Raw genomic sequence first — 26594 nt, 5'->3', positions numbered from 1 at the left:
CCCTCCACAAAGCACTTTCTGTGCTGCGAACTTGCTCAGTGGAAATTACCTTTTTTTGGTATAACTCAGCAAACACCTTGGCTAATTACGAAGATGAACTACAAATATTAAGCAGCCAAGCTAATGAAAGGATCAAAGACACTCTTGTATGACAATTTTAAACAGAAGGCCACGTATTGGAAGTAGCAGGTAAAGTTACAGTGAAATACTGACCTTTGTCCTGTTTCTCTTTTTTATTTAATTGTGCCAGAGAAAATGTCAAAATTCCTCTTAAAGCAGAATCTCTGAATTTTAATATCAAGAAAAAGAATTTGGCTGTCTTTGCAGCATTGACTGTAAGACACATAAGGGCTGTGGAGGTAATTTCAGTGATTAGGATAATTTTAGTCTCAGCAGGAGGGCTCTTTCAGCACTCTGGATGAGGGAGGGCACCATCCCCCTGAAATCCCAGCTGCTTTGCCTGAGTCTTAGGAATCGCATTTCCTTCTTTATCAACACAGAGCAAAAGCTGGAGTATCTGGCTTAATTTCCATGTTCCATTGTCTATACCTAAGGACAATGTTGTCTACAAATTGCACTCTCCTGAGCTGGTTGTGCTGTTTATGTTTTTTACACTTAATAGTCCTGAAACAAAGATGAAATTTTCTGTTGATTTTCAATTGAAATCTTGCCAATAAAGAGGAGCTTTGATCTTAAGACAGTATGTGATCCTTTTTAGATAACTGAAAGTAGTTGAATAGGAAAGCTTCAGTCAAAAAGAGCCAGAGATTTTACTGAAGTGAAATGATTTGATGTCTGGAGGTACACAAAAAAATCTAAAGGGCCATGCGTGAGTGCATAGATGTCTGTCCAGCAGAACTGGAACAACCAAATCAGAATAATATTTTTTACATTTATAAAGTGCATTTCCCTCACAGCATCATTGAGCAGGTTTGTAGTTCCCTAAATGCCTGCTGTGTAAATTTGAAAAACTTGATTTGCAAAAGCAGCAGTGAGAAGAGCAGTTATGTCTGGGATAGGATTTGAATCAAGAAAGTTGAAGTAAAATTAGGTTAGATTCCTGGAACTGTCATATTATTAGCTATATTTTACTGAACAGCTTTTTATCCTTCCAAGTATACACATGAGATAAAGATAAATGAGATAAGCCTCAAAATGTCCAAAGTTAAACCCTACTGAGTACAGTGGGCTTTTATGTACTTTGTGATATGCTGATAAAACAAGTAATAAATAAGAATTAGAGTGGGAAGAAATCTGTGTACCTGAGGAAATACCTTTAAACTTTTGAATTAAGCTTTTTTTTTAAAGTGCTCTTTTCTTCTCTTTGGACATTACTTTCAGAGTTCAACACATTTCCTATGAAATTCACTGGTGAAGTTTTACCTTCTGTGGCAAAAATGGTAACTGGGGCTTTTGATCTCCCTGGCAGGCTTTGCAGTTGAGTTTGCAGGAAAGCAGACTTTTCATTCAAATCTGGATATACCTTTTCGTTTTTGCAGGTATTTATGAAATTGCAACCAAGAAAAGGTCCATTCCATTGTGGTTTGTAGAAGGACTGCTTTGGTATTAGAATGATGGCTGATTTGTCCTGTTTTTCCTTTAATTCTTTCAGGTCTGCAGAACAAAAGGAAACATGGCTGTCTTGTTTACAAAGGTACTTTATTATATGGTCTTTAAAGACACTGGAAAGAGTCCTGGTCTAGACCAGTGATTCCCAAGCTGTAGTGCTTATGCCATCATGATAGATAAGCTGTTTCAAATATTAAGAAAAAAAAAATCCCATGTCTTCTCCCTCAGAAGATGTTGTGTGCTTTATGCAACAATCCCTGTGCAAGGAGGGAATTGCTTCTCTGTGCCCAGCAGAAAACTGGAGCAATTCCTATCACACATTGTTCCTTCCCAACAGAGCAGCAGGAGCACCTGCCACCATGGCTCGAGTTGAGCCTGGAGCTCTTTCCATGGTGATGGCATTCAAGCAAGCCCAGATCAGAAACCTCTGCTCTAATCTATCTGCTGCTCAAGGCTGGCTGTATTTTGTTCTGAGAAAACATACCCAGTGCAGGAGGGTAAGGTGGAGGGTTTGCATAAATAGAGCTGTTTTATTTTCAGTGTTTGGACAGAAAACTACTAGTGATGGTTCTGTTTTCTGATCGCCCAGTTCTTCTGGTTGAGGCTTGTCTTTACCTGATTCTTCAGAGTACCTGGATTGTTTAAATCATCCTTGCTGGGATGATTTCCAATTCAATGTTCTCCTGTTCAGTCCTTTGAACTAGTCTGTACTGATGTAACTGATTCCAGTAGGAGTCTGTAGTGCAGACTCAGGCATCACAATGATGGGTAGTTTTAGCTTGATTTTTTTCCATTTCTTTCTCTGCTGCTTACTCAGATTTCTGCAGTGAACTTCAGTACAAGAGGGCATTACTGCAGGCCACAGTCAGCCTCTGTTCCAGATACTGCTGGATGCTTTCTTGTCCTCAGAGATCTTTCTACTGCAGTACATCTGAAAACAATCTCCTTCTTACCAAGTTACTGCTTGATTGCTGTATAAATCTATGTCTTGCTATTTATGTGTGCAATATTTAAAATTTACTTGTTTTGTACTTGTTTTGTCAGTCGAATAAGAGAAGAGAAGGAAAAAGACAATCCTAAAAGCATTCCTCTGACAATAATTGCAAAGGACGTGGGAACCTGTGCATACGTAAGTGCTCTTGAGCTAAACAGAGGTCTAAATCCACATCACCTATGAGTGCTATTCACCTGCATCCTTTGGATATTGAGAGATTTCCTTTGGTTTGCAATCTCCTTTAAGGATTCAACCCCTTGAAAAGTCTTGGCATAGACAGCCCTGAAATGTTTATTCTCTGTCTTTAATACACAATTTCTGTTTTAAGGGCAGAGTGCTTGATAAGAAATACTGGTTCTGGCACATGAACTAAAGACTGTACAGTGTGAAGTCCTAAGAAACACCTCTAGTAGAATTTATGCATAAGCATCTCCAGAAATGTCAATGTTCCCCTTTTTTTTTTGCTTGTAAAACTTACCTAACCCCACAGCTGCCTTCATTAAATTCTGAAAGGTTGCAGTTGTTTTACTGTTTATAATAATCTTAAGTCAGTAAAGCAGTGTATAAGAACACCCTGAAATTGCCTTAAGCATGTTAATCATCAAATGATTGATACTGTTGAATTTATAGGCAAAGAGTAGATGGTAAAAGAAGGTCATCCATAGAGTGATTTGTACCTGTTTGACTATATAAATTTTAACCAATTTAAGCTAAATTCTTGTATGTAGCCAGTTCCATAGAGATACCCTAGCATTTGGTGATAATCAATCCATTCTTCCTCTGCTTTTTGTCTTTTCTTTCTATCTGTGCTTGTGACATCTGTATTTCCAGCTCAGAATCCTAAGGAGCATGGGCAAGGGCATAAGATATTTTCACAGAAGTTAGATTTCACTGTAAGTCTTTGTCCAATAATGACTCTCCACTCAGAATTCTATATTTGCATAAATGTAAGCATAAAGGAGTCTGCTTTTTTTTTTTTTTCAGAAAATCATTATTAAGGTAAACAATGACAGAATTGCCAGGTTGCTAAGACAAAAGTTAATAAGCAATACTAATAATTGTGACAGTTGAAATGCAGGACTGCAGATCAAGGTCTGCTCAGGTGTGAAAGTCTATAAATCATTCATGCACTCAGGTGTTGCAGTCTTGTGCCAGGGTTTGTTGGGGCAGTGTCTTTTCTCCTTAGCTATATTTAGCTCTTGTGCCATATATGGTCTCTTGATACTGACAGTCCTAGGAGCGACTGTAGATATTATCAGTAATAAAGCAGAGGAGGAACAGATGGAAAGTTTGTGATGCACATAGTTCTTACGGTGCTGTGGCTCCTGTGCTACAGCAGCTGGAGATGCCCAAGAATTATTTCATTTTTGGACAGTAGGGAAGGCTGAACACAAGGCACAAACTATATTCTAGCCAAGGGCAAAACTTATGCAAATGTGCTGACCTACTCCTGAGAGCCAGATGTCATTGCTTCAGGCAAATGTTAAATTTTTTATGGTATGAGCATTCAGATCTGCCCTGAAGCAAGATACACAGTATTCTCACTACTTTCCTTTCATTGCCATGGCAGCTTGTTACTGTCAGGGTCTTACACAAAGGTACAGCTCAGATCTTTTTTAAATGCAAAATGTCAGGGGTTTGTTTCACCTGAACTTCTTATGGCCAACATAAAACTGACGTACTACACAAGGTGTCAGGGTGTTGCAGACTGTGTTGGGACTGGCAGTAAACATCTACATGCCAGCTCTGCTGCCTTCTGTTCTTTAAGGTGGGCCTGGGTGATTTGTTGCAGTGGGCTTGCCTGGGTTCTGCCAAGGCTTTAGTCTGGCCATAAACCAGCTGCAGTCACAAGCTGTGTAGTCCTGGTGGCAGAGCCAAGCCAGCCTCTAACAGGGGCTCTGTGACCTGTGCTTGGTATGTGGGAGTTGGCTGGGAAGCGAGGCTGGCATGGGTGTGGTGCTGCAAGCACTGGAGCAACCCATGGAGCTGAGGTACAGAGCACTGCCCAGCAGGACAGGAGCAACACTGGTGCCAGGCAGCAGGTGCTGAAATCTCCCTCTAGAAAGACAGCTGTGGAAAGTGGCACTTTGGCTGACACAAAGCTTGGCACTTTGTGCTGGTCGCCATAGCTGGTTAGAAAGTGGGGTCTCTGCTGCTCCGTGCCATATCAAACTGCCTATCAGCAGATTCTGGAGGATACTGGAGAGGTCGTGTTTTAACTGGATGGAACATTACCAAGAGGAAGTGCTTCTGGTACTAAGCCAAATCTAGCTTTGAGAAATCTATATAGAATGTGGGAAAGGTTATGGGGATGAACAGCCTCTGTACAATACTTTCTTACCACTGAGATCTTCAGTTGAAAAGGACAGAAATTAACAATTGATGTTTCACTGAAAAAAAATTCTCTGAAATGTTTCATTTTTCAAAGGAAACTTCCATGCTTTTAAATTAATCAAACCGTTATGTTTCCCTTATGCAGTATCTAAAAGTGCAGTTAGTTGTTCTGACTTCTTGCATATTTTAATGTGGAAGTCATGTCCCAGTAATTGCAATACTCTCTCTTCTGACTGAGCTGTTGGGGAAGCAGGAAGCAAATATGCAAAGTATTGACAAAGCAGAGGAATCAAACCTTGGTCTCAGACAGCTGGACCTTTATCTATGTAGTATGATTTATTTATCAAGTAAAATTTTAACAAGATATTCTCATTTTTACTAAAAATGAATTATGCAGAGCTACTGCACTTCAGATACTCTTTGCAAATCCAAACTCTTAATGTGACTTTCCCCTTCTCTTTTTTTCTGTTCACAGTCAAAAACCCTAAGTGTAACCAATGTTGATACAGCAAATGATGTAATTCTGATGGCCCTGCAGCAGCTGGGAATTAATGTAAGTCCTTGCACCAATTTTAATGAGTCTTTCTTTGTAGTTACTTTTAACAATTAGATCTTCCCTTGTACTTTTTCCAAGTTTTAGGATATGAACATTAATTAAATTCTTTAACATAGTAGTTCAGAGGTGTTGAAATGCAGCAAAAGTGCCTTGTTAACATAGAGACCTCTAGAGATTATCAAGTGCCTTAAAAGTTTTGAGTAAGCCTCTCATCCCTATAAGGGATCAGTCACGTTTCAAGTTGCTTTTAAATCTCTTTTGCTGATGGCTAAGAGGAGATATCTTGACACAAGAAGTGAGAGTTTGATAGAGCTCCTTTTGCATGCTTCAGTGTGAACAAGAAGCCTACTGGTCTGCCTGTTAGTTGGTTTCAAAGTGTGCAGACGTGCTTGATCAGCTGTGTCCCCAGACTGCACTGCTCTCAAGTGTCCCAGTCAGGTACTCTAAATATCCATGGACCTTTGGAGTTACGTGATACACGAATATAACCAAGTGATTGCATGAAATCTGAATGCACCCCATTTAAACAGTATCTGAAACTGTTTTGGAAAAAAGCTTTTACAGAACTTACGATAATGCAGGGTAGTTACCAGACAGATGCAGTGATCCCTACTAGATCAAGTACTGCCTCAACTAGCTTCCTTTGCCCTAAACCAGACTAGGTAGTGCCTCAGGTGTGGTAGAGGATCAGTGCCAGGGACAAGAATTCTGGCTCTCTCACTGTGTTTCACAGCATGGCTCCAACCAGTACCAGTGATCATACAGAAGCTCCTGGATGACAGCTTTTTAACTGGTCTATCAGCTTGCTGTTTGCATAACAGGATTTTTAAAAATGTTTTACTCATGATGCATATGTTGGTCTCATTGCATGGAATTTGACGAATCTTTCCTTACTACAGCCCTGACTGTGAAGAGTCAAATATGGTGAGCAAAATGCCACTGTTATGCTTCCCTGGGGCTTCTGGAGACTCACAGCAAAAGTTGGAGTAACCTCAGAATTTTCCTTCCCCAGCATCCATTATCCCTAATTTACACAGGCTTTTAATTCAGGAGTCTATTCTACTAGCTTGGCATTTCCCAGGCACAGCAATTTGTGTCTACCCATCTTGTTATGGCTCAGACATCTCATTTACACCAGGGCTGGGGGCCTGGCTCAGAATCCAGTAGTCCATTTAATTAAGGGATCTCTGGAGTCGATAGAGGGATTGCAAGGTGAAAAGGATAAAAGGTGAATTAAAATTAGGATTTTAATTGCAGATTGTTTCCCCCACTCTGCACCAAAAATCAGGACACTTAAGTGCTATTATACCTGCAAGTCTTTATTGTGATGTGCTTCATTTTTACCCATTTTATGGGTGTCATTTCCTCACTTTGTAGGAAATGACACCCATAATAAATATTACCAGGAAAATAGTAATATTTAAAGAGAATACTTTGAGACTAGCAGGACAAGTAGCTGGTTGGGTTTCAGCAGTGTGTTCTTTTGTATGTATCACAATCAACCTTTTCCTCCTCTTTACATTTTTATTTCATAGAAAAAGAATGAAAGCCATCTGAAGGATATAACATCTTGCCTGCAGAATTATTTGCCCAGCTAATATACTACATTTTTTACTGCTTCTTTATAGCAAAAAGCCTTTTTTTTTTTCATTAGAGGTGTATCATAAGATTAGCAATAAAACCAAACAAGCTAAATAAATTAAGCTGTAGCCCACATATCAGTCAAACACCCAGCCCCCTGGTAGGATTGTTCTGGCTGTAAGGAAGCTCTGCCTTACGTGCTGTATCAAGGTTTTTTATTTCTGTCCACAGAGAACCACTTGAAAGGAGCTCCATGACTTTTCAATGGCAGTTATAAAAACTACATTTCACATATTGTGTGATTAATGGGGCTATTACTTTGGCTGAGTTCACTCTGGTTTAACACATCAGGGTTTTTTCCTCTGTGGTGTCTCTGGTAAAATGACAGCTAGCTCGTGCAAAATGGCATTGATCATCTGTTCCAAATTATCAAGAGAGGCAGAAGGAAGGGCCTTGGGTTTCCCAGCTCTGTAAGTACACTTGCTGACTTTTCTGGGACAGTCACATTTATCCTGACAATTGGCCTCATAAAGCCATAAAGGACAGCATTTGCAGTCAGAGATGAACAGTCTGCCTCCTGCGACCATGCTTACTGGCCCTTCCCTTCCCTGCTTCCCTTCACAGCAATGAACCCTTTCATATTTGTCTGTCAAAGGAAAAGCAAATACCCTTTCTTGTGCTCTTCAGCTGTATTTATTTGCTCCTGGCTGCTTGCCCTGAGGCATCAGAGATGTCTCCAAAGCCTATTTATTTTTCTTCTGCCCCCTGCTAGCTGACTTAACAGCAGTGCTAATATGGGCCAGAAAGCTCTGTCAGTCAGAGAGCAAACTGCAAAGGCTTTGTTGGGTGTATCAGCATTACATCAGGTGCATGCAGCAAGTAGGAAGAGTCTCAAAAGCCTTAGGAACACTGGGTGAAAGTCCAGAAAATGCAAGATAGTAGGCAAGTCTGTTTGAAAGGAGGTAGGAATTAACTTTGGATCTAAATAAATGCTGTCATGAGGTTTTAACACTTTTTATAGCCGGACAACTTTTAGATTTTTAACTAGCCTGATTTAGTAGTGTCACCAAAAAGGGATTTAAGGTAAAATAGATCACTTTTAATGAAGCATTTTTATCCACTTTTTCTTTTGCACATTTATGCTGGAGGCAACATTTAGAATTCGCTTTAATTTGATTTTATTTAAATCAGAGGTTTTCACAGCTTTTCCCAAAAATGATCATATGCCCCAGTCTTTTGAAAATTGTCTCTTTTGATGTAAATTTATCGTCTCTGCTGTACACTTTAAAGAGGGCTCTGTAGTCTTAAAACACCATCCAGCAGTCCCAAGCTCTTCCACACATAAGGGCTGCACAAAAAGGCTGACAGCAACCCTACAACAAGATATTTGGGACAGCACTGAGTGCCATGAGCCTGGGGCTGCCATCCTTGCCTCAGCATCATAAGGGTGGGCTCAGATCTCAGGTGAAGGTGCTCCTGCCCTCTCAGTCACAGGATGCTGTTGGCTTACCAGCCTGAGCTCTTCCTGCTTAGAGATGTAGAAAATCTGTGGAGAGGGTGGAGCAGAGTAGTGAGGTGGGCTCTGACATCCATCCCTCTGCTGCTAGGAGGCACTCCAGTCTGAGGGAAAGAATTGGAGTCAAGTCTCCCCCGTTTTCTTCAGAAATGATGGGCTCCAGCACCTCTCACTGCTCAGAGCTGAACCCAGGTCACAAAAACCACATTGCACATGACAGACACACAGAAGAAATTTTTCTGGTGTCAGACTTGGGCACTGCAAAAGTAAAGGGGCTTCCTTTGACCCTGCTGGCAAGGTGCATATTATCCTTACATTGTGAGAAACTTTATTTGAGAACCTGTCCTTAATGGCTGAGAAACTGATTCTTAACATTGGTTTTAAAGGGCTCTGAAAAAGACTACAAGCTATGGGTGATTTCAGGAAGAGAACATGCTCCTTACCCTCTTATTGGTAAGTTGTTTTTTTGTCAGTACTCGCTCAGTTACTACTGCTGTAGGAAGCAAGAAATAGAAAGAAGACTGAAATTCAGTTCCTTCTTTTGTTTTTCCCGTTTCTTCTCTTACTTCCCTATCACGCGAGTTTGTCTATCTGGGGAGCAAATGAAATGGTCATCCTCTGTTTTGAAGAGCAATTGTCTGCTTGTGTCACTAAGAGGTTGAAAAAGTTCATTTATTTCTGCCTCAGTTTTGCTGCATGAGCCCCAGTGTTTCTGCAGAGTTGGCCTCTCCAGTCACCTCCTCTTCTGGAGGTTGTCCAGCTTTCCTGTATTTCTTCCTACAACCTCCTTAATACTGTCCCCTCCTCAGAAAACTCAGCAGAGTTTTGAGAAATGATCTTTCCTTCCACAACTCAAGCTAACTGATTCAAGGGGTCTTTTCCAATCCTGTATTTCTCATTCTGGCTGATAGCTCCCTTATTTACTTTCTAAAATGCTTTTCAAAGCATTTCAGGACCAGGAATCAACACAAATCTCAGAAGTGATTGGATGGAGTGATTTGATTTTGGCCCATGATTCACTAAGAACAAATCCCTTTCCATTAGTAAGAACATTTCCCTGTAGAAGCCCAGCATTACTTGTGCTGTATGAGTTTGCAGATGATTAGAACAAGAAAAACTTGTGGATTTTCTGGGTTTTTTTTCCTGCAAATCTAATCCCAGTAAATCTTAGCATTCCTTCTCAAAGTGGCCTTAGCTACAAATGCTTCACTGGAGTCAGACAACATTAATATTTATAAAATGTCTAACTTGTGCACCTTATAGAGAGTGCAAACTGTTTTGCCTTTGAAACATACCAGACTTTGGGTTTCTGACCATTATTGTGTATCTTCTTCAGATCAAATCACATCCATGGCTTTAAGCATAGAACCAGAGAATTCAGAAATGGGAAAGGCCTTTCTAATTGACTGATTCTCACTGCAAATTCAAGTTGCAATCCTTGGAAAAGAAGAATCTGACTTGAAAGTGATGCTGTTCTTGATACTTATGCAAACGTTTATTAGATAAGGCAAAATTTTATTATAGATGCACATCAGAAGCAGGGTTTGACTGTGCCATAGCTTCATACTATAATCTCAAATAACCTCTCTTCCATTCTCTTAGTTTTCAAGTCTAACTGCAAGCTAACATCTCAGCATTGCACCCACATTTAATATATTTAATCCACCAGGTCTTTAGACAAGTCGGAAAACCATCTTTCCGGTGGCATTTGTGAAAGCTCCTCCAGAAATGAATTGCCTCTGTGTAGTCCCCAAAGATGCTGGTTAAAGCCAAGCATAGCTCATTTGCATCAGCCCTGTGATTAATGTTTCCTTCCTGTTTCAGCCTCAGACAGGAACCATAATTGTGTCTCATTTGACTGAGTTGATGGCTGTTGGACTTAACATGTTGAGGGAGGGAAGATCATTTCCACACTGGAATTTTTTGGTTTTGCATACTCAGCAGAAACTTGATGTGACTGATCCCAAAATCTCATTTCTCTCCAGAATGATGTGAGCAAGCAGTACCTAAACTTTCAGTGCCACAATAAAAGCAGTAGAAAGAGTAAACACTGAATTCAGAAATAGTCACTTTTATTTTTTTCTGACAGGCTCTTATGTGATACAGCTGTAATAGATCCGATTTTACTTTTACGTCTGTTTAACTATGCCAAACACGGTAACTCCCTATCTGCCAGTGTATGATTTATGCCCGTGCAAATATGGAGAAAAGCAACAATTCTTAGATTACTGAGAAAGTGCTGCGGGCCAGCAAGCAAAATCTGCTTTTCCTCCAGGGCAGATGGAGTTTTGCAAGTCTCCAGTCAATCCAACAGAGATTATTACGATTTCTCTTTGAACAGGACATGAATATCCCTTTGGAATTAAAATGAGCCACATTCGTGACACTATGCCCCACGGATCAAAGCACTGTGCCTGCCCCAGGCAGCTTCAGGGCCCTTTCTTGACGGAGCAGCTGCCCCAGGAGCTGCAGTGCCAGTTTGTGCTGAAGCCCAGCCAGGTGGCCGTGTGCCAGCAGCTGAACGGTACGTTGTCCTCTCACACCCGATCTCTCCCCACAGCCTGGCCACCTGGCTCTGCTACAGAAGGCAAATGTGCCGGGCTGGGGGCGCAGTGGGAAGCGCAGGGGAGCGTGCAGGTGTATCTTCCAGCTGCTCGGGGGATTTTGCAGTGTAGCTCTCACTGATCTGAGTGTGCTGTTGTATGTGTGTCATCTTTGTAAGTTACATTTTGACAAGCTGCCTGTCAAGTGATTGTTCTAAAGTCAGCAAAAGAAAGACAGAATCTCTCCCCTGCAATTTTTGTGAGTCTGTTAGCTGAGCTTTTCTCTGCAGCCCTTGCTGTGCTCTGTAACAAGGCAGGGTGGTTTCACAGTTCAAGCGTCAAGGCTTGACTTTGGCACAGCATTCCCATGCAACATTTGGCAGCATCCTTCATGTCAATAAGGTACTTAGGATTACACACCTACCTCACTGGGACTCTCAAGTGGCAAAGTCTAGGCAGGTACTTAGGTAGCTAGATGAGGTGAGCAAAGAGAACTTTATTTCAGTGCTCTTTGAGTAAAATAAAGAAGGTAATATTTTCTTCTGCCTTTGGCCTTGATGCTGTAAAAATATGAGCACCTACTCTCTGTTTTGCACTCTGTTGTCAATGACACAATGACTGCTCTCTGCTCACGATAAAACAAATAAGGAGATAGTGACAGGATTGGGAAATTAGACTTAGGGTAAGGATACATCCCATGGTGTGTTTTTGTTGTTCTTAACACTAGCATTCTCAGCTCATTTAGGAACTCTGCCCTACTTCACCATTAATAACCATATCATAGAAAAAATAACATCCACACTGTTATCTTGGGCACTCCCCAATACTTAAGATCTCCCACAATATATTAATAGAATCCATTTGTAATGGTTTTAGAAATTAAATAGAGTGGAGCTATACCAGAGTCCATTACAAATTATTCTGGAAATTGATTATATTCTATATAAATTAATTTCCTTTCCACATGCATTTATCCACCCCCTTCCCAGTAATTTGTATCATATATTACTTCATGGCATATTTTAAGAATGAGGCAATTTAGCAAAGGGGTGTAATTAGGTTTACAGGCCCTGCTTTGGCAGCTGATGTTGACTGGCAAAAGAAAATAGAAATGCAAATCAGGCCTGTAGAGTTCTAATGCAGATGTGTTATCATCAGTGCTGTGCAAGCTGCAGGAGTGGAGTAAGCCTGGCTTGGGGCAGCAGAAGCCTGGGGCAGCCTGCAGGTCATGCACAGGGACTGCACTAAACGGGAGAAAGAGGCTTTCAGTCCATTCAGCTTTCCTTCTTTCATCAGACAAAACCTGTTAAAGTGATGCATAGGTGTAACTGCTTGCAAAGCAGGTTAGCTCCCATACAGCGCTGTTCTTTGTGCTTTTCCTAACTGTTTTGGGTTTGGAAAACGGCAAAAATTACCTGCATGTAAGCTAAGGCTATGATCTGGCATTTAAGCTTCAAATCAGCAAGCCAAAATCTGTGTTGGGTACCCACTGGGCATACTGCCACAAACAGAGAAAATTCACTATCTGTAACCTCACACTTCACTGCTACATGCTGTGCTGTCCTCCCTGCCATCACTTCCCTGCAGCGGGATACCACTGTGCTGGACGTGCTGTCCCTCCTGGAGGCAGCCAGGAGCAGCTGCCCAGCTCCACCAGTGCGCACCACAGTGAGACAGCAGTGTAGGTGCTGACTGGCAGGCATGACTGACAGCTGGCCCTCATGTCAAGTAAGTGGCTGTGTGGACACCAAATGTGGTGGTGTAATTGCATCAACTGTCCTGGCAGGATGGTTAAAAAAGTACAGGAGAATTTTCTATGTGGGAGAAATGGAATGTTTCTGTTGCCTCTGCTGTAGCCTCTCAGCATGTAACAGGAATGGTCACCTACCAGTTAAACACAGCCATTAAATGATGCTCATGAGCACATTGTTAAATAGAGCTGAAGATTTATTTAGAAGTTTCTGGCTGGTTTCAAGTAGAGTAAATGCCATTTCCATGGCTAGGACACTAACTATGAATAGACATTCCCTTCATGTAAAATATGAGCAGAAGAGGTAGCTGCTCTGAGCTCTGACCAAAATTTTCCAACAAACTGGTATTACTTTTCTGATTCTGGCTTAGAATAATCCACCAGAGAAAGGCCATGAGGTCTTTATGTGGAAGTACTTCTGCAGAACAATAATTGGCATCTGTCTTGGCTGAGAGCAATGTGGCCTTCTCCTAGTGTTATAACTTTGCACAGGTTCAAGGAAAGAAAGTGTACACCCACCCCTTCTCATCTGCTCTTCAGCTTAAGGACCACCCTTAAAAAGGTGATGTGAAAAAGATGAGTTTTCCTGTATTTCAGTGAATGTTAGTTTTTAAGGGACAGGGCATTTCATTGCCATTCACCAGTTGTTGGTTTCTGCCCTGGTATGCTGAAGAACACTGGCTAAGATTTCCTTCCTGTCCCAGGAGAGAGCTGCAGTTCGTTGCAATGACTCCTTGTTCACATTCTCAGTTTGAGACATGGCTGTTAAGGGAGGAACCATCAGTAAGAGACTGAGAAGAGTTCCTAATTTTAAGACTTTTTTTAAAATTCACTTCTGCTATTCCTTGTTCTCCAAAATAGCATCCTAATTTTTGCTTCCACTGAGATCTACAGGGTTTACAGAAAAAAAACTAGTATGTATTTGACATTGTGTCACTAAAACGCTGGCAAACCTGTTTGCGAAGCAAACCTTATTCAGGTGCTAATATCCAGCTCATCTGAAGGAAAAAAAAATGTCATTTTGGAAGTTACAGGTCAGTTATGGTCTCCCAAAACATGATGTGTCAAATAAAGCCTTAGACACTGCCAGACTTACATTTCTTGAAGCTTTGGACTACTTAAAATGTATAGCCTCATTATTTTTTATGAAAAGCATTTTTCTTCAGGCTTTCACATTCATATGTTCACATTTTGAGTTACACTGTAACTTTTCATCCTGTAAGCATCTAATGAAAAGACTTCCACCCATTCCCAAAGGGAGCATGATCTGGAATGGAATGGCGTATAATGAAAATCACTCTTAGAGCTAAAAACCAAATTCTAATAAAGTACAGGAGAGAAAAGTATTGGAGAGAAAAATCTGGTATTGTACCACAGTCCTTAATTCTGCAAGCCTTGGTTCTGGCCTCCACAACAGCAGAAGTAAAATGTTTGGGAGAACCAGCTAATTAAAATGTGTATGGGGTAGGCAAGCAACTAAATCAATGCTGATTGGCTTTGAAAACATCTCAGAAAGGAAAAATATATCAGAATAAGTTTTTCCCATTTAGCACTTCTGTCATAAACAGTCTGCACTCCTTTTCCTTTCAGCAGTAACCCATGCTGTTAAGAAGACTTCACAGTGGCTGATGTTGAGAAAGGCCATATAAAAACCCCCTTTTTGTGTCCCAATACCAGTATTTCCTTCTCTCCACAGTGCAAACGAGAGTTTCAGTTAGTACACCTGCGTCGATATCGGATGAGATATGTTACAATGGAGACAAGCAGAGCCCATCAGTGTGCTGGCAGCATGCTGCAATGCCATCTGGAAGGCATTGATTAAAGGGCGGGCACCGTCCCTGGGCCACGGCCAGCAGATGCTTGGAGTGAGGACACTGATGATACTCTTGCATTGTGGAGAAGAGAGCAAAGGCAGTGGCTTTTCTTGGCCTGAAAATGCCCTACCCCATTAGTTGACTCTCTGGTGGTATTTGTGGGGAGAGTCTCCCACATTGTCAGGAGAGCTAGGATCACCCTGGACAGCATGCTGAGGTGAGGGCAGTGGATTTGCCCCCATGGGTGGAAAATGAGTTATTTAGCAGAGTGCAGCTCTGTGTGAAGTCAGTAGGCTGAGGTTTGCCGACCTGCACTTGGTGGAGAGTGCTGACGCTGCTCCAGCAGTGCAGGGCAGATCCTGGTGATCCCCTTCAGGGCATGAGTGAGGCAACACATTCTACACACACACACACACACACACACACACACACACACACACACACAGAGGTATGTACATGGTGGATTAGGCTTAGATGGATGCAAGGAGTTGGTGGAGTTCATGACATTTTTTCCTTTGAAACCATAGCAACCACCAAAACCCAAACACTGGAACTAGAATTGAAATGCATTTCTCATAATAAACACCTTTCTCTTTCCCTAGACTTAAGCCAAAAGTCATTTAAAAGGAAAAGATCTATCATAAATTGGGCTTTTTGGCGTGGCCCAGGCAGTCACTTGGACAATGCACCCCTCTCCTCAACATCTGCTGCTCCTGGGAAGCTCTTTGGCCTCTTACTAACAACCATCTGTGAGGATGACAACCTGCCCAAACCCCTCTTGGTGAGTCCCAAGCTCAGGGTTGGGTCTTACAGTGGTGGAATTTCTCTGTATGGTAAATATGGATATGTATGTGGAGGTAAATATGGATATGGATATGGAGGATATGTTTGTAAATGGGACATTGAAATTACCCAAATAAAGAAACCAGAAGGGTTTCCATAGGGAAACCTCATTTGTGATTCCCAGCAAGAACTTTGGTTTTGAACATATACTGTGGTCAGCCCCAGTTAATAACAGCTGGAGAAATGCATGTGATCAGTCTCCTGCTCTGGGCTATTTCTCCTTTATAGCCCATGCTGTAAGACTGATTTCCTAATCCTCACACAGTGTAAATAAATGCCACATTCACACATAGTTTTTAAACCACTCCCAAGACCTTTGAAAAATACCCACATCCATAAATGTCTCATCTGCTGTCCCATGTAGGCAGCCCACGCATGCATAAAAATGCCACCTGCCCATAACTAGGCAATTTCAGAGCCTTTCTTGAAGTCATTCCAGGGCAGGCAAGCACTCCTGACTCCTCATTTTTGGTCTGACAGCACCACTGCAAAAAATAGGTGGCAATGTGGAGGCTACAGTAGCATCTTTTCATCCTGTCTTGAGGGAGCTCTGGTGCTGTGGGTGCTCTGAAAACCAGCCTAGGACCATGAAAAGGTTGTCCTAGAGCCCGTTCCTAGGCGTAATTAGGGCATGTATGTGGCATTTTTGGTCATTAGAAAGCCCTGTTGTCAGTACAGCAGCTGAAGTATTTACAGAGTGGGAATGAGCCCTGCAAGATTGGGCCCTTCATCCTAACAGCCTGACTTCTGGCTGGGAGAAATTGCCAGAACCCCACTGAAGTCAGTGGGGTCATACTAGTTTACAAGAAGAGATGTTCTGTCTCCTGAGCTGGTGCTTGATGTGCAGCTTTATCACTGCCTCAATAGTGAATCATACCACAATGTTTCAGGTCTTTTAATAGTGTTTCAGTTTGAAGGAGAAGTGTGCATTTTCATTATTTAGGTTATTTAAATAAGCCCTCCAGAGATGGACTCTGTATGGCTATGATCACCTGATCTCTCCTTCTCTCTGTTTAAGAGATGAGCCAATGCTGCATTTCAGAAGTTTCTCCAAAACATAAATAATAGTAAATTTTTATTTGAAAAAAATCCCCAAAGTTACTAAGCATAGAATCACAGCTTGGTAGACTTTGTGCTTTGAATTTTAATTTGAATTTTAAATTTGTGTTTATACCGCAAAATATAACTTACTTCTGAATTCATGCAGCATCTCTGGAGAACAGAATGCTGGGAGACTGAATGGGATTTACCTGCAAGAGAAAGAAAAGATCTGGGATGAATGCTGAAGGCATGCTGGATAACTGCTTCAGAGCTTCCAGCTTGCTTTCACAGCTGAAGGGCTCTCTTTTAGCCATTGCAAAAGATCTTTGTAAAGTGTTTCTTTTAGCCATTGCTAAAAGAGACACTGAATTTTCTTGCACCATAGCTTCATTCTTGTAATTTCATCTTGGCACGGTTAGTTTGATGGGGGCTTCCCATTTTTATCTTGTGAATACTTTGTTTAAAATGTATTTTCAAAGGGTTTGTTCATGTGCTAACATCCTGTGCTGTGGGACTCAGCTTGTTTTGATGGGAGAGCTCTAAGTTCCTGCAAAGAGAATGAAAATTCTGACATGAGTCCTGACATGGAGGTGCTCCTCCAAAGCATCTGCACTTCTATGAATTCTTGATCTTGGACTTCTGCAAGAGTGAGAAAGAAACATTAAAGAATAAAAGCAAAAATAATAGCTTCCGTTAGACTTACTTCCTCTGCTGTGTGGCAGGAAGACCTACCTTACAGCCCAGACCAGGAAAGTCCCCAAACTCCATTCCTTATCCATTACTATTCACTAATTCAGTTTAATGGTGATGGACCAGTGTCCCAGGACCCTCCCTCCGTGTCCCTTTTCTTGCTATAATTTTTGATAGCTTGGTCCTCAGGCCACTGTGTGTATACAGATAATCCCAGAGATGTCTGCACGTGTTTCCCCTTTTGAAGAGATACACATGACACATTCTACATTGCATGGAGCAGGCCTGCAAGAGTTGGCCTGCATGTCTGAGAGATGGCCCTCAGGAGACTGCAGAGAGCTAAGCATCTGGCAAATATCCTGAACCTGTTATCTCAGGAGAATTTTCTGCATTTCCTATTCTCCTTGTTTTCTTCTTACTATTTAATATAAAAAATCAGTCCCTCCTGTTATTTTAAAAGCTAGGCAGGAATCTGCCTGTTTTCCCTTCTCTGTAATAAGCTGTCTACTTGTTTAATCCTATGCACCCTCACTGGCTTCAGGGAAGCCACAAGCTGAGCTTTATTCCCCTTGGAGTGACCTCCCAAGCAGGAGCACCTTGCCTCAGAGCTGGTTCTGCTGACAGCCCTGAGCTGCTTGCGGAGTCTGATACCGCTCACGAGCAGCAAAGGGGTAAAAACCTGACTCTGATCTGCTGTAGAAGTGCAGATATATATTAACAAACAAAGCACTTTCTAGATTAGATTAAATTCTCTTTTTTTTTCAGATATCAACAGTGAAACAGAATTCTGTCTGTGGTTGGTGATAATATTAACTACAATGATGAGCAGTGAGGGTCTCATATCTTTCTGCAAAGCAGTGTCTGGCTGAGGCCACTGTCAAATGCAAAGCTTTGAATTAGACAAACCACTCTCCTTCTCCCATACCACAGCATTTATATGTTTAAATGACTTGGCTGAAACTTGCACAGGTCCTGGTTTATGAAGAAAGTTCGTGCTCAGCAGTGGCAGCAGAGTATTTCTGAGGGGATGTTTTCAAAAATGAGAGCCCCAAATCACAATTTTGCTGTGCAGTTTGGCATGGTTTGGAGGGTGAGCCTTAACTTGTGATTTCTGATATTTTTTAGGACTAAAAGGTTTTCAGCTGTGGCAAAAATGGCAAAACTACATTTTAATGGCACTGGACAATAAAATATACTTATGAGAAATCCTCTCTGCCTTTTTAATTTTTTTAGGACATGCTTTCCCTCCTTTACCAAGAGGGGCCTTCCACCAAGGGTATTTTCAGACGCTCTGGAAATGCAAAAACATTCAAAGAGCTAAAGGAGAAGCTTGATTCAGGCACTGAAGTGGACCTGGCCCGTGAATCCATATTTGTGACAGCATCTTTGTTTAAGGTATGTGAAGAATATTCCTGTCTCTCTTCTTGAGTGAGAGCAGCACAGATCCTGTGCTCAACCAGGGAAGGCTTTTCTCCAGGGACAGGCCCAAAGAGGAATGAACTAACAAGAGTAGGGTGGCACATTAACCTTGTGAGGATCTCCACAAGAGGCTACCACTGAATTAGGATGAGGAAGAGGAGTAGCCAGCTTGTTTTGCTGACAGCTTTCCTGAGGTCTGTACTACAGCCTGGTCCTGTTACTCTGCATATGAAACACTAAAAGGCATGTATGCAGACCAGTCTCTTTACACATCAGTACTACCCTATACTGCAAATCCTAGTGAGTTTATAGTGTTGCATAAAGATTTGGATTATTTTTTTCCATGCATTATACAGTCTTGTATGTCAAAACGAATGTCCCTTGTGCAAAAAAAGCATCATAGCTTCCCTTACCCTAGCTATTTTGGGAAGCTAAGATTTGACCTTCTTCCTAAACTTCAATGATTTCCATGCCCATGGTTGAGATGTTAGGAAAGAGGAGTAGCAGGACTATCAATGACTAGTTTAAGTACTCCTTTGATTAGGGGAAGGAAGGTAGTGATGCCTTAGAGTGCTTATGGTCTGGAGGTATTTGAGCTTGTCAGCTGAGGAGAAGAAACAGAGACTAAAGATGAAATAAAGCGATAAGTAAAGACACACGTTATGTAACATCAAAATATCTGGTCTCACTGCAGATCTTTTAGTTCAGCAAAATCAGATGGAGCATTCAAATACCTCTATTTTGACAGGAAAGGGTAGAGAAAGGCTGAAAATTAATCACTTTAAGCATAATCTAAAGTGCCTCTATCTCAGATGATTTTCTTCTGGTTTTGGTGGTTGTGTGTAACAATATACTTGCCAGTGAGTGCTGTCCTATTGATACATCCTCTTGTATCTGTGTATCTTATTCCTACTCCCACACATGCCCCAGAACAGCTGCTCACCTGTTTTGTTCTTCTTTTCTCTTGATAAGGATTTTCTTCGCAACATCCCAGGCAGTATTTTATCATCCCAGCTGTGTGATAAGTGGGTCTCTGTGCTGGATCAAGGAAATAATGAAGAGAAGATAAAAAGCATCCAAAGGTAGTTATTTATATTCTCTACGTTATTTTCTTATAAATGTATATACCAGAATGCAGAATCACAAATTTTTAACTTGCAATTATATTTTTTTAACAATAACATCTCTTTGACGCCTTCCCTGGTTTAATTAGTGGACCATGTTACCCTGTTTCTGCATTACCATTATATTGACTTGTGTATATCTATGGAAAGTGGTCACTAATGTGAAGAATTCTGTTTTTATATGTTTTCAGGTTAATAGAGCATCTCCCCAGAGCTAATGTTGTTCTTTTACGTTACATCTTTGGAGTACTGCATGGGATAGAAATGCGATCCGAAGAGAACCAGATGAATGCCTTTAATCTAGCTGTCTGCATTGCACCTAGCCTGCTCTGGCCTCCTGTATCCTCCACTCCTGATATAGAAAGTGAATTTATTAAAAAGGTAAGAAGCACTTAGGTGTAGCAGCAAACCAAACTACCCTTCATCCCATTCAACCAGACTGTGGGTTGCAAACATGAAAACACCCAGTACCTCTTCAAATCAGGACTTGTCCTCTTATCATGGCTCCAGCAACATTCATCAATCCATTGTCATAACCTTCCTGGAAGAAGGGGAGAGAGGTCATAAAGCAATGCCCAGTGTATCAGCAAAATGTTTCTCTCATCAAGAAGATTTCTGGTTGTGGTGACCTTGTAGCAGGACAGAGTTGAATGGAAAAGATGTTTACAAGGATGTGTACCAGGACAGTTTATCAGGCCCAGGAGACGGAGAGAAGAGTAGTATCTGGCTGCCTTCATGGATGACAGTTTGCTCCTGTTCTTCATCTGTATGGTGAGCTTGTCCTGAGTTGAGTAATAGAAGATCTGACATCTCTCTCCCATTGCTTTGTTGCAGATTTCTAGTCTGGTAGAGTTCCTAATTGAGAATTGCTGCAGGATTTTTGGAGATGAAATTACCTCTCTCTTTGGAGACATACTGATGACATGCAAGAGAGAGAACAGCTCAGGTAATGCAGTTTGATGTTTTGATCCCATTAAGACAGATAAAGTCAGCCAGGCAAAAGATTAGTATATTCCATGGAAGAATGCTGTTCCTTCTTCATATGGTGTTCCCAGATACTTCTGTTCTCTTTCCATTCAATTCCCCAAAGAATTAGTCATAATCACTCATTCAACTTACCATAGACCTTGATCATATCACAAAATGCTTTCACAAACACTCTTGCTCCTATACCGGTCATCTGAACCACTACGGTTAAAAAAGGAGGGAGGGGAAACAAAGAAAATAAAAACAGAAAAAAATCTCTCAAATCTAGAATTTTTGCATCAGCCTGTGTTTTCCTAAAATATCAGGAGGTCAGTGATCAACAATGGTCATAATACAGCTGTCATACCATTACGTTAGGGTTGAAAGTGTCTATTCACTATCAAAAGAGACAGATCTCCAGAGTTTCAATGGGACATCCAGATTTTGCTGCTAGCACAGAAAAATCATGGAACTGGTGACTGAAAGTGTTTGGCAGACTAGTTGACAGAGGTTTCCAGATTATCATTAATGCTTTTTTTCTCTCCAACCCTCTAATTTTGGCTGGAGTTTTGTGGCTCTCCTTAAAGTATTTCTAAAGCAGCATTTTTGTAAAATAAATTTTGTCACAGGTGGCCTGTACTGAAAGTGGTAATGGCACTTGTGTCAGCATGTCTGACTGACTGTGTGTGCCTGTTTCAAACTCCTCATGCTCTGCCTCCAGTGAGATTGGGTGAAATTTGGCCTGCCCCCTTCCCAGGAGTGAAGCACTTGGGATCTGCTGTGCTGGGATGTGCTGGCAGTGAGAGCTCAGACCCACCACAGGTCACAGCAGCTGAATGAGCTTTCAGGCAGGCACTGAGGCATGGTGGCTGCCCATGCATGAACCGTGTCTGCTGCAAATGTGAGATAAGGCAGCTTAACCTGACCCAGAGCAAAAGAAATTTAATGTAATTCCAATTATTGCAGATAGAGTCCAGGTGTGCACTGCTCAGTGCAAATGAGGTGGCTGTTTAAGCTGACCTTAAAACTTCACAGTGTTGCTCTTAGAAATTGTATTTTCTGGAAGAAGTAGAGGTAAGAAGTATGCTCTGTTCTCTTCATTTGTCTAAAAGAAGGAAAGAAAGGTTAAATGTTGCTTTTAATGTCCAATAATGAAAAGAAACAAGAAATAAATTACCATATATGTATGTATATACATAAATTATTATTTACAGCTGGATTAGCCACTATCCACTTAAAAAAACCAAACCAAAGCAAAATCACAACAAAAACCCCCTAACCCTTATTTGTGCCATTATCCTGTATTTCTTGACTGTACAGTAGCTTAGTACTCACTTCAGCTTCTCCAGTTCAAAATTAAGAGAGTAATTTTTAATGAAATTACTAGTACTTTTGCTTGAAGAATCTTTACAGGGCAAATGCTCCTTAAAGGATATTTGCCAGAAAAAAAAAAAAAAAAAAAAGAAGCTGCTTGTCAAAAGGGTGGTTCAGTCACTGATGTGTTAATGCTTGGTTTGTCCTTGCAGATGTTGCTTCTCTCCATCAGAATGACTCTTCCTATGACAGCCTGGAAAATGAGGCAAATGATGAAGCTGACTCTTCCTCCAGTGACTGGATTAAAACCCGTGATCTGGATAACAGAAGCAGGGAGTCTGTCTTCACTCTGAGCGATGGCGATTCGGAGCAGACAGAGGTGGATGAAATCCAAAGCCAAACCAAACTGAAGCAGTTGGCAATTTCTGCCGATGTGCACCCGCAGTTTTCCGTGCAAGAAAACTCAAATGAGTCTCCCTACTCCAGTGGTTTCCCCTCAGCAGCTACCTCGGGTGCTCCCAAGACTGTGAGGAGGCACCGGCGCTCCTCCGAGCCTGCAGTTGGCCTCCAGAGCTCCAGCTCCGCCCGCGCCGATGCTGGGCGCGAGAAGGCAATGCGCAAAGCCAGCTGTGACGTTGTCCTGTCTCACGAAGATGAAGAGTGTCTCTGCCAGCGCCGGTCGTTGCAGGTGGAAAGGCAAAAGCTCAGCAATCAGAGCTTGCTTGTAGGGATTAACGTTGGTAAAAGTGACAACACAAACAAAAACGTTGAAAGGAAAGACCTGTCTCATTGTCTCCTGCCTCCAACGCCAGAGGGATTAAATATTTGCTCAGGATTTAGCTCTTTTAGCCGGTCTTCTTCTGGGACATCTCCATCTGTGTCATCAATCTGCTCCCTGGACAGTGCTTTCTCCCACTTTTCAGACCAGGCTCTGTTTACCTTAAGCGAAACCTCCTCCCCTTTCGATAGCGCTTTCCAGTTGCTAAAGAAACACGAGGACACTGCTGCTGCTGTGGCTGATGACTGTTTTCTTCCACCCACCGCAGTGCCACCATCTCCACAACCTACTGACACTGGGGCTGACAGGGGCTTGGTGGGGCCCAGCAGCAGGTCAGCACCCCTGAAACCTACCGACGGAGTTGATGGCTGTTTCATTAAGCCTGACCTTCAGCCATTGCCTCTGAAAGTCACTGGGAGAGACAGACTTCATGATCAAAGAGGTGGTCTAGAAAAGCATTACAGCAATCCAAAGTTTGAAGAGACTGACCAAAGCTTTTTGCAGAGGAATCTTAATGCTTAAAATAAACACCATAAAGAAAATGCCTTTGGTGTTGATGTGTGTTCATTTTAAGTTTAACATCCAGATTGTTCAGATTTAATTGAGCAGTCTCCAGACTCACAGGTTTTCTTTTTTTAGGAAACTGAATGAACATTGCAGGAATAATAAAACTTGCTGAGAAGCAAGCAAAAAGAAATCTCCTGAAAATCTGGAAGGGACCCAGGAGGTAACTAAGGCCAGTGTCCTCTTCCCTGACCCTGCGAGGGCAGCGGGCTGCCTGCTGGGCCTCTCTTCTTGACCACTTGAGTGTTGAGCCTTGCAGATGTGAGTCCCAGTCCTTTGTGCTTTTGATGTAGCGTGCAAAGTCAGCATAGCTTCCATAACTGTGGTAATATACTACTGTTCTGAAACTGATAAATATGACCTTCATTGTCCTCTAAGGAATAAGTGTGTTGTTTTCTGTATGTTTATACAGTATGTTCAATAGGTGTAGTTATTTCTTTCATGCTGCAAAAGAAAGAAAAAAGTAAGCCCAAAAATATGTAAAGGGAAATGCTGAATCTTGTAACTAACACCTTGCAACTCTGTGTTTCATTTATTGTGCTTTGTTGGCTGTTCTGTTCATGTTTAAGTTGTGAATAGTTTCTTAACATTGCTGTAAATGGCATTATGTATTATTGCAAGCAGAACACATGTAATTTTATTATGCAACATCTAAAACATAAAACCACAGAATGGATTGGGTTGGAAAGGACCTTAAAGATCATCCAGGTCCAACCTCCTGCCATAGAGACAGGGATACCTCCCACTAGACCGGGTTGCTCAGAGCCCCATCCAACCCGGCCTTGAGTACTTCCAGGGATGGGGCATCCACAACTTCTTGGGGCAACTTGTTCTAGTGCTTCACCACTCTCTGAGTAGAATTTCTTCCTAATCTAATCCTGCTCTCTTATAGTTTAAAACCTTGCCCCTTGTCCTGCTGCTATCTGCCTGTGTAAAAAGTCACCTCCCTTCTTTTTATAAGCCCGCTTAAAGTACTGGAAGGCCTAAGTGAGGTTTTCCTGAAGCCTCCTCTTCTCTAGGCTTAACAATCCCAACTCTCTCAACCTTTCCTCACAGAAGAATTTTCCATTCCTCTAATGTTCTTTATGGTCCTTCTCTGTGCTTGCTCCAACGGGTCCATGCTCTTCCAGAGCTGATGCAGCGCTGCAGGTGGGGGCTGAGCAGAGCAGAGGGGCAGAATCCCCTCCCTGGCCCTGCTGCCCACCAGTGGATGCAGCCCAGGACACGTTTGGCTTTCTGGGCTGTGGGAGCACACTGACAGCTCATGTCCAGCCTCTCATCCACCAGCACCTGCAAATTATTCTCAGCAGGGCTGCTCTCAGTGAGTTCTTCTCCCAGTCTGTACCTGTATCTGGGCTTGTCCTGACCCAGGGCAATGTGCAGCACCTTGCACTTAGACTTGTTGAACTTCCTGAAGTTCTCATGGGCCCACTTCTTTAGTTTGTCCAGGTCCCTCTGGGTGGCATCCTGTCCTTCTGTTGTGTCAGCTGCACTTCTCAGCATCCTGTCACCTACCAACCTGCCGAGGGTGCACTCAGTCTCACTGTCTATGTCCTACATATAATATATTGGAATAATGCATTACCTAAATGCTTTGAGTTTGTATAATATATCCTGTTAAATTTTGCTATTATATATGTTCTGAAAAAAATGTGTATTTTTGTACTTGCAAAAAACTGCTGCTAATTTTACAAGTTTTGTTTTGTTGTTATGGCACTGGTATTGATGTGTATGCATTCAATGCTATATATTAAATATTATTTGTTATGTCATAAATTCAGTTTATATTCGTGAAATTTTTTTGTGTCAGTTCTACAAGCTATTGCTGAAGCAGAATTTCCAGTGATACCACTGAAAATCTTGAGTGAGAAAGGACTGAAGCATTTTTCTTCCACTTTGGGTGACATCATTCCTACTGCATGTCATCATCCTGTTGATTTTGTAAATTCTAGTAATTCTCAAGCAAGAATTCCTACGCTTTTTCTCTTCATCTAGTGGTAGGAGGATGTTTTCAGCTAATGGGATTCAGTCAACAATATGGAGGTGAAGAGAGATCTCGTGGGATAATACCTACTAAGACTGGGAACAAGGAAAGGAGTGGAGTAAACTAATGAATGAGAGCAAGATTTATTCTTTAATATTAGCAGGTTCTTCTTTTTCATATTCAGCTATTTTAATGAAAACAGTAGTATGCAGAATCTGATCTGTAACAGTCACCTTCCAAAGGTAAAATGTATGCATTTTGATACCTGTCATCTAGCAGCCCTACATACACACCTCCTTCAAAACAAACAAAGAAGACTGATTGATGTGATGCTATTTTGAAATAAAACAGCTACTCTGCATTTCCATTTCTTTTCAAAACAGTAAAAAGCGTATTGCCATGCTGCCAAGTTTACATCGAGTAGCAAATACTGATTCATTGCATCAATAATAAAGCTTTAGAAAATCTCTAGTCTCTGCAACATAAATTTTCTGTCCTGCAAATGGTATCTTCTTGCAAGTCATTTATCTTTGCTGTCTGAAGAAAGAGAATATCAAGAGTATATCAAAGTGTGCTTCGATGTAAAGTGAGTTATGTGTCTGCTTTTGAGCTGTAGCTAATGCTGGAGTGATTTCAGCTTTAAATGTATGGCAGACAAGCTGGATGTAGACCCAGCGCAGTTTGAAATGCCCTTCTGTCTTACAAGACGTACACCCTTCTGCTGCACGAGGCGTGTTCTGTGACAATCACAAAAAAAGCACTAATGGGGAAAATCACTGTCTGCAACACCTCCGGGCTGTGAGCACACAGTGAAGGAATTAAATGCTGCCAAGACCCAAAATGGGTCTTAATAATACTTAATAATACTGAACATTTTTAGAGTGTCAGATGAGCACTGCAGTAAGCATCCCCCTGGCTCTGCTGTGGGTCTCCTCCATGGGCTCCAGGTGGATCTCTGCATCCCCATGGATCTCCGTGGGCTGCAAGGGCACAGCTGCCTCACCATGATCTGCTCCAAGGGCTGCAGGGGAATCGCAGCTCTGGTACCTGGAGCACCTCCTGCCCCTGCTGTGCACCGAGCTGAGTGTCTGCAGAGCCATCCCTTTCACATACTCACTCCTCTCTCCAGCTGCCAATGTGCATTTTTTCACCTTTCTTTAACCCTGTTATCCCAGCTGCTGGGCTCAGCCATGACCAGCTGTGGGACCATCTTG

General features: G+C 41.8%; 1 protein-coding gene across 6 annotated transcripts in view; it reads left to right on the top strand.

Annotated features, from left to right (window-relative positions):
* The window catches only part of ARHGAP20 (Rho GTPase activating protein 20), a 58399-nt gene extending 33227 nt beyond the window's left edge, over positions 1 to 25172 (top strand). For all 6 annotated transcript variants that reach the window (XM_053970890.1, XM_053970894.1, XM_053970892.1 and 3 more), the window contains 11 exons: positions 1613 to 1654; positions 2614 to 2698; positions 5373 to 5450; positions 8937 to 9003; positions 10892 to 11074; positions 15260 to 15438; positions 18465 to 18626; positions 19623 to 19732; positions 19966 to 20155; positions 20609 to 20720; positions 22267 to 25172. In XM_053970890.1, the coding sequence (XP_053826865.1) occupies positions 1613 to 1654; positions 2614 to 2698; positions 5373 to 5450; positions 8937 to 9003; positions 10892 to 11074; positions 15260 to 15438; positions 18465 to 18626; positions 19623 to 19732; positions 19966 to 20155; positions 20609 to 20720; positions 22267 to 23354 (2296 nt within the window). In that variant the 3' untranslated portion in view covers positions 23355 to 25172. The remainder of the gene's footprint in view (positions 1 to 1612; positions 1655 to 2613; positions 2699 to 5372; positions 5451 to 8936; positions 9004 to 10891; positions 11075 to 15259; positions 15439 to 18464; positions 18627 to 19622; positions 19733 to 19965; positions 20156 to 20608; positions 20721 to 22266) is intronic.
* The last annotated feature ends 1422 nt before the right edge of the window (positions 25173 to 26594 follow it).

This window comes from Vidua macroura, chromosome 2 (assembly GCF_024509145.1).
Source record: "Vidua macroura isolate BioBank_ID:100142 chromosome 2, ASM2450914v1, whole genome shotgun sequence".
In the NCBI taxonomy this organism is placed as follows: domain Eukaryota; kingdom Metazoa; phylum Chordata; class Aves; order Passeriformes; family Viduidae; genus Vidua; species Vidua macroura.
The sequence above is the reverse complement of the archived record's forward strand: the minus strand, read 5'-3'. Positions and strand labels throughout refer to the sequence as shown.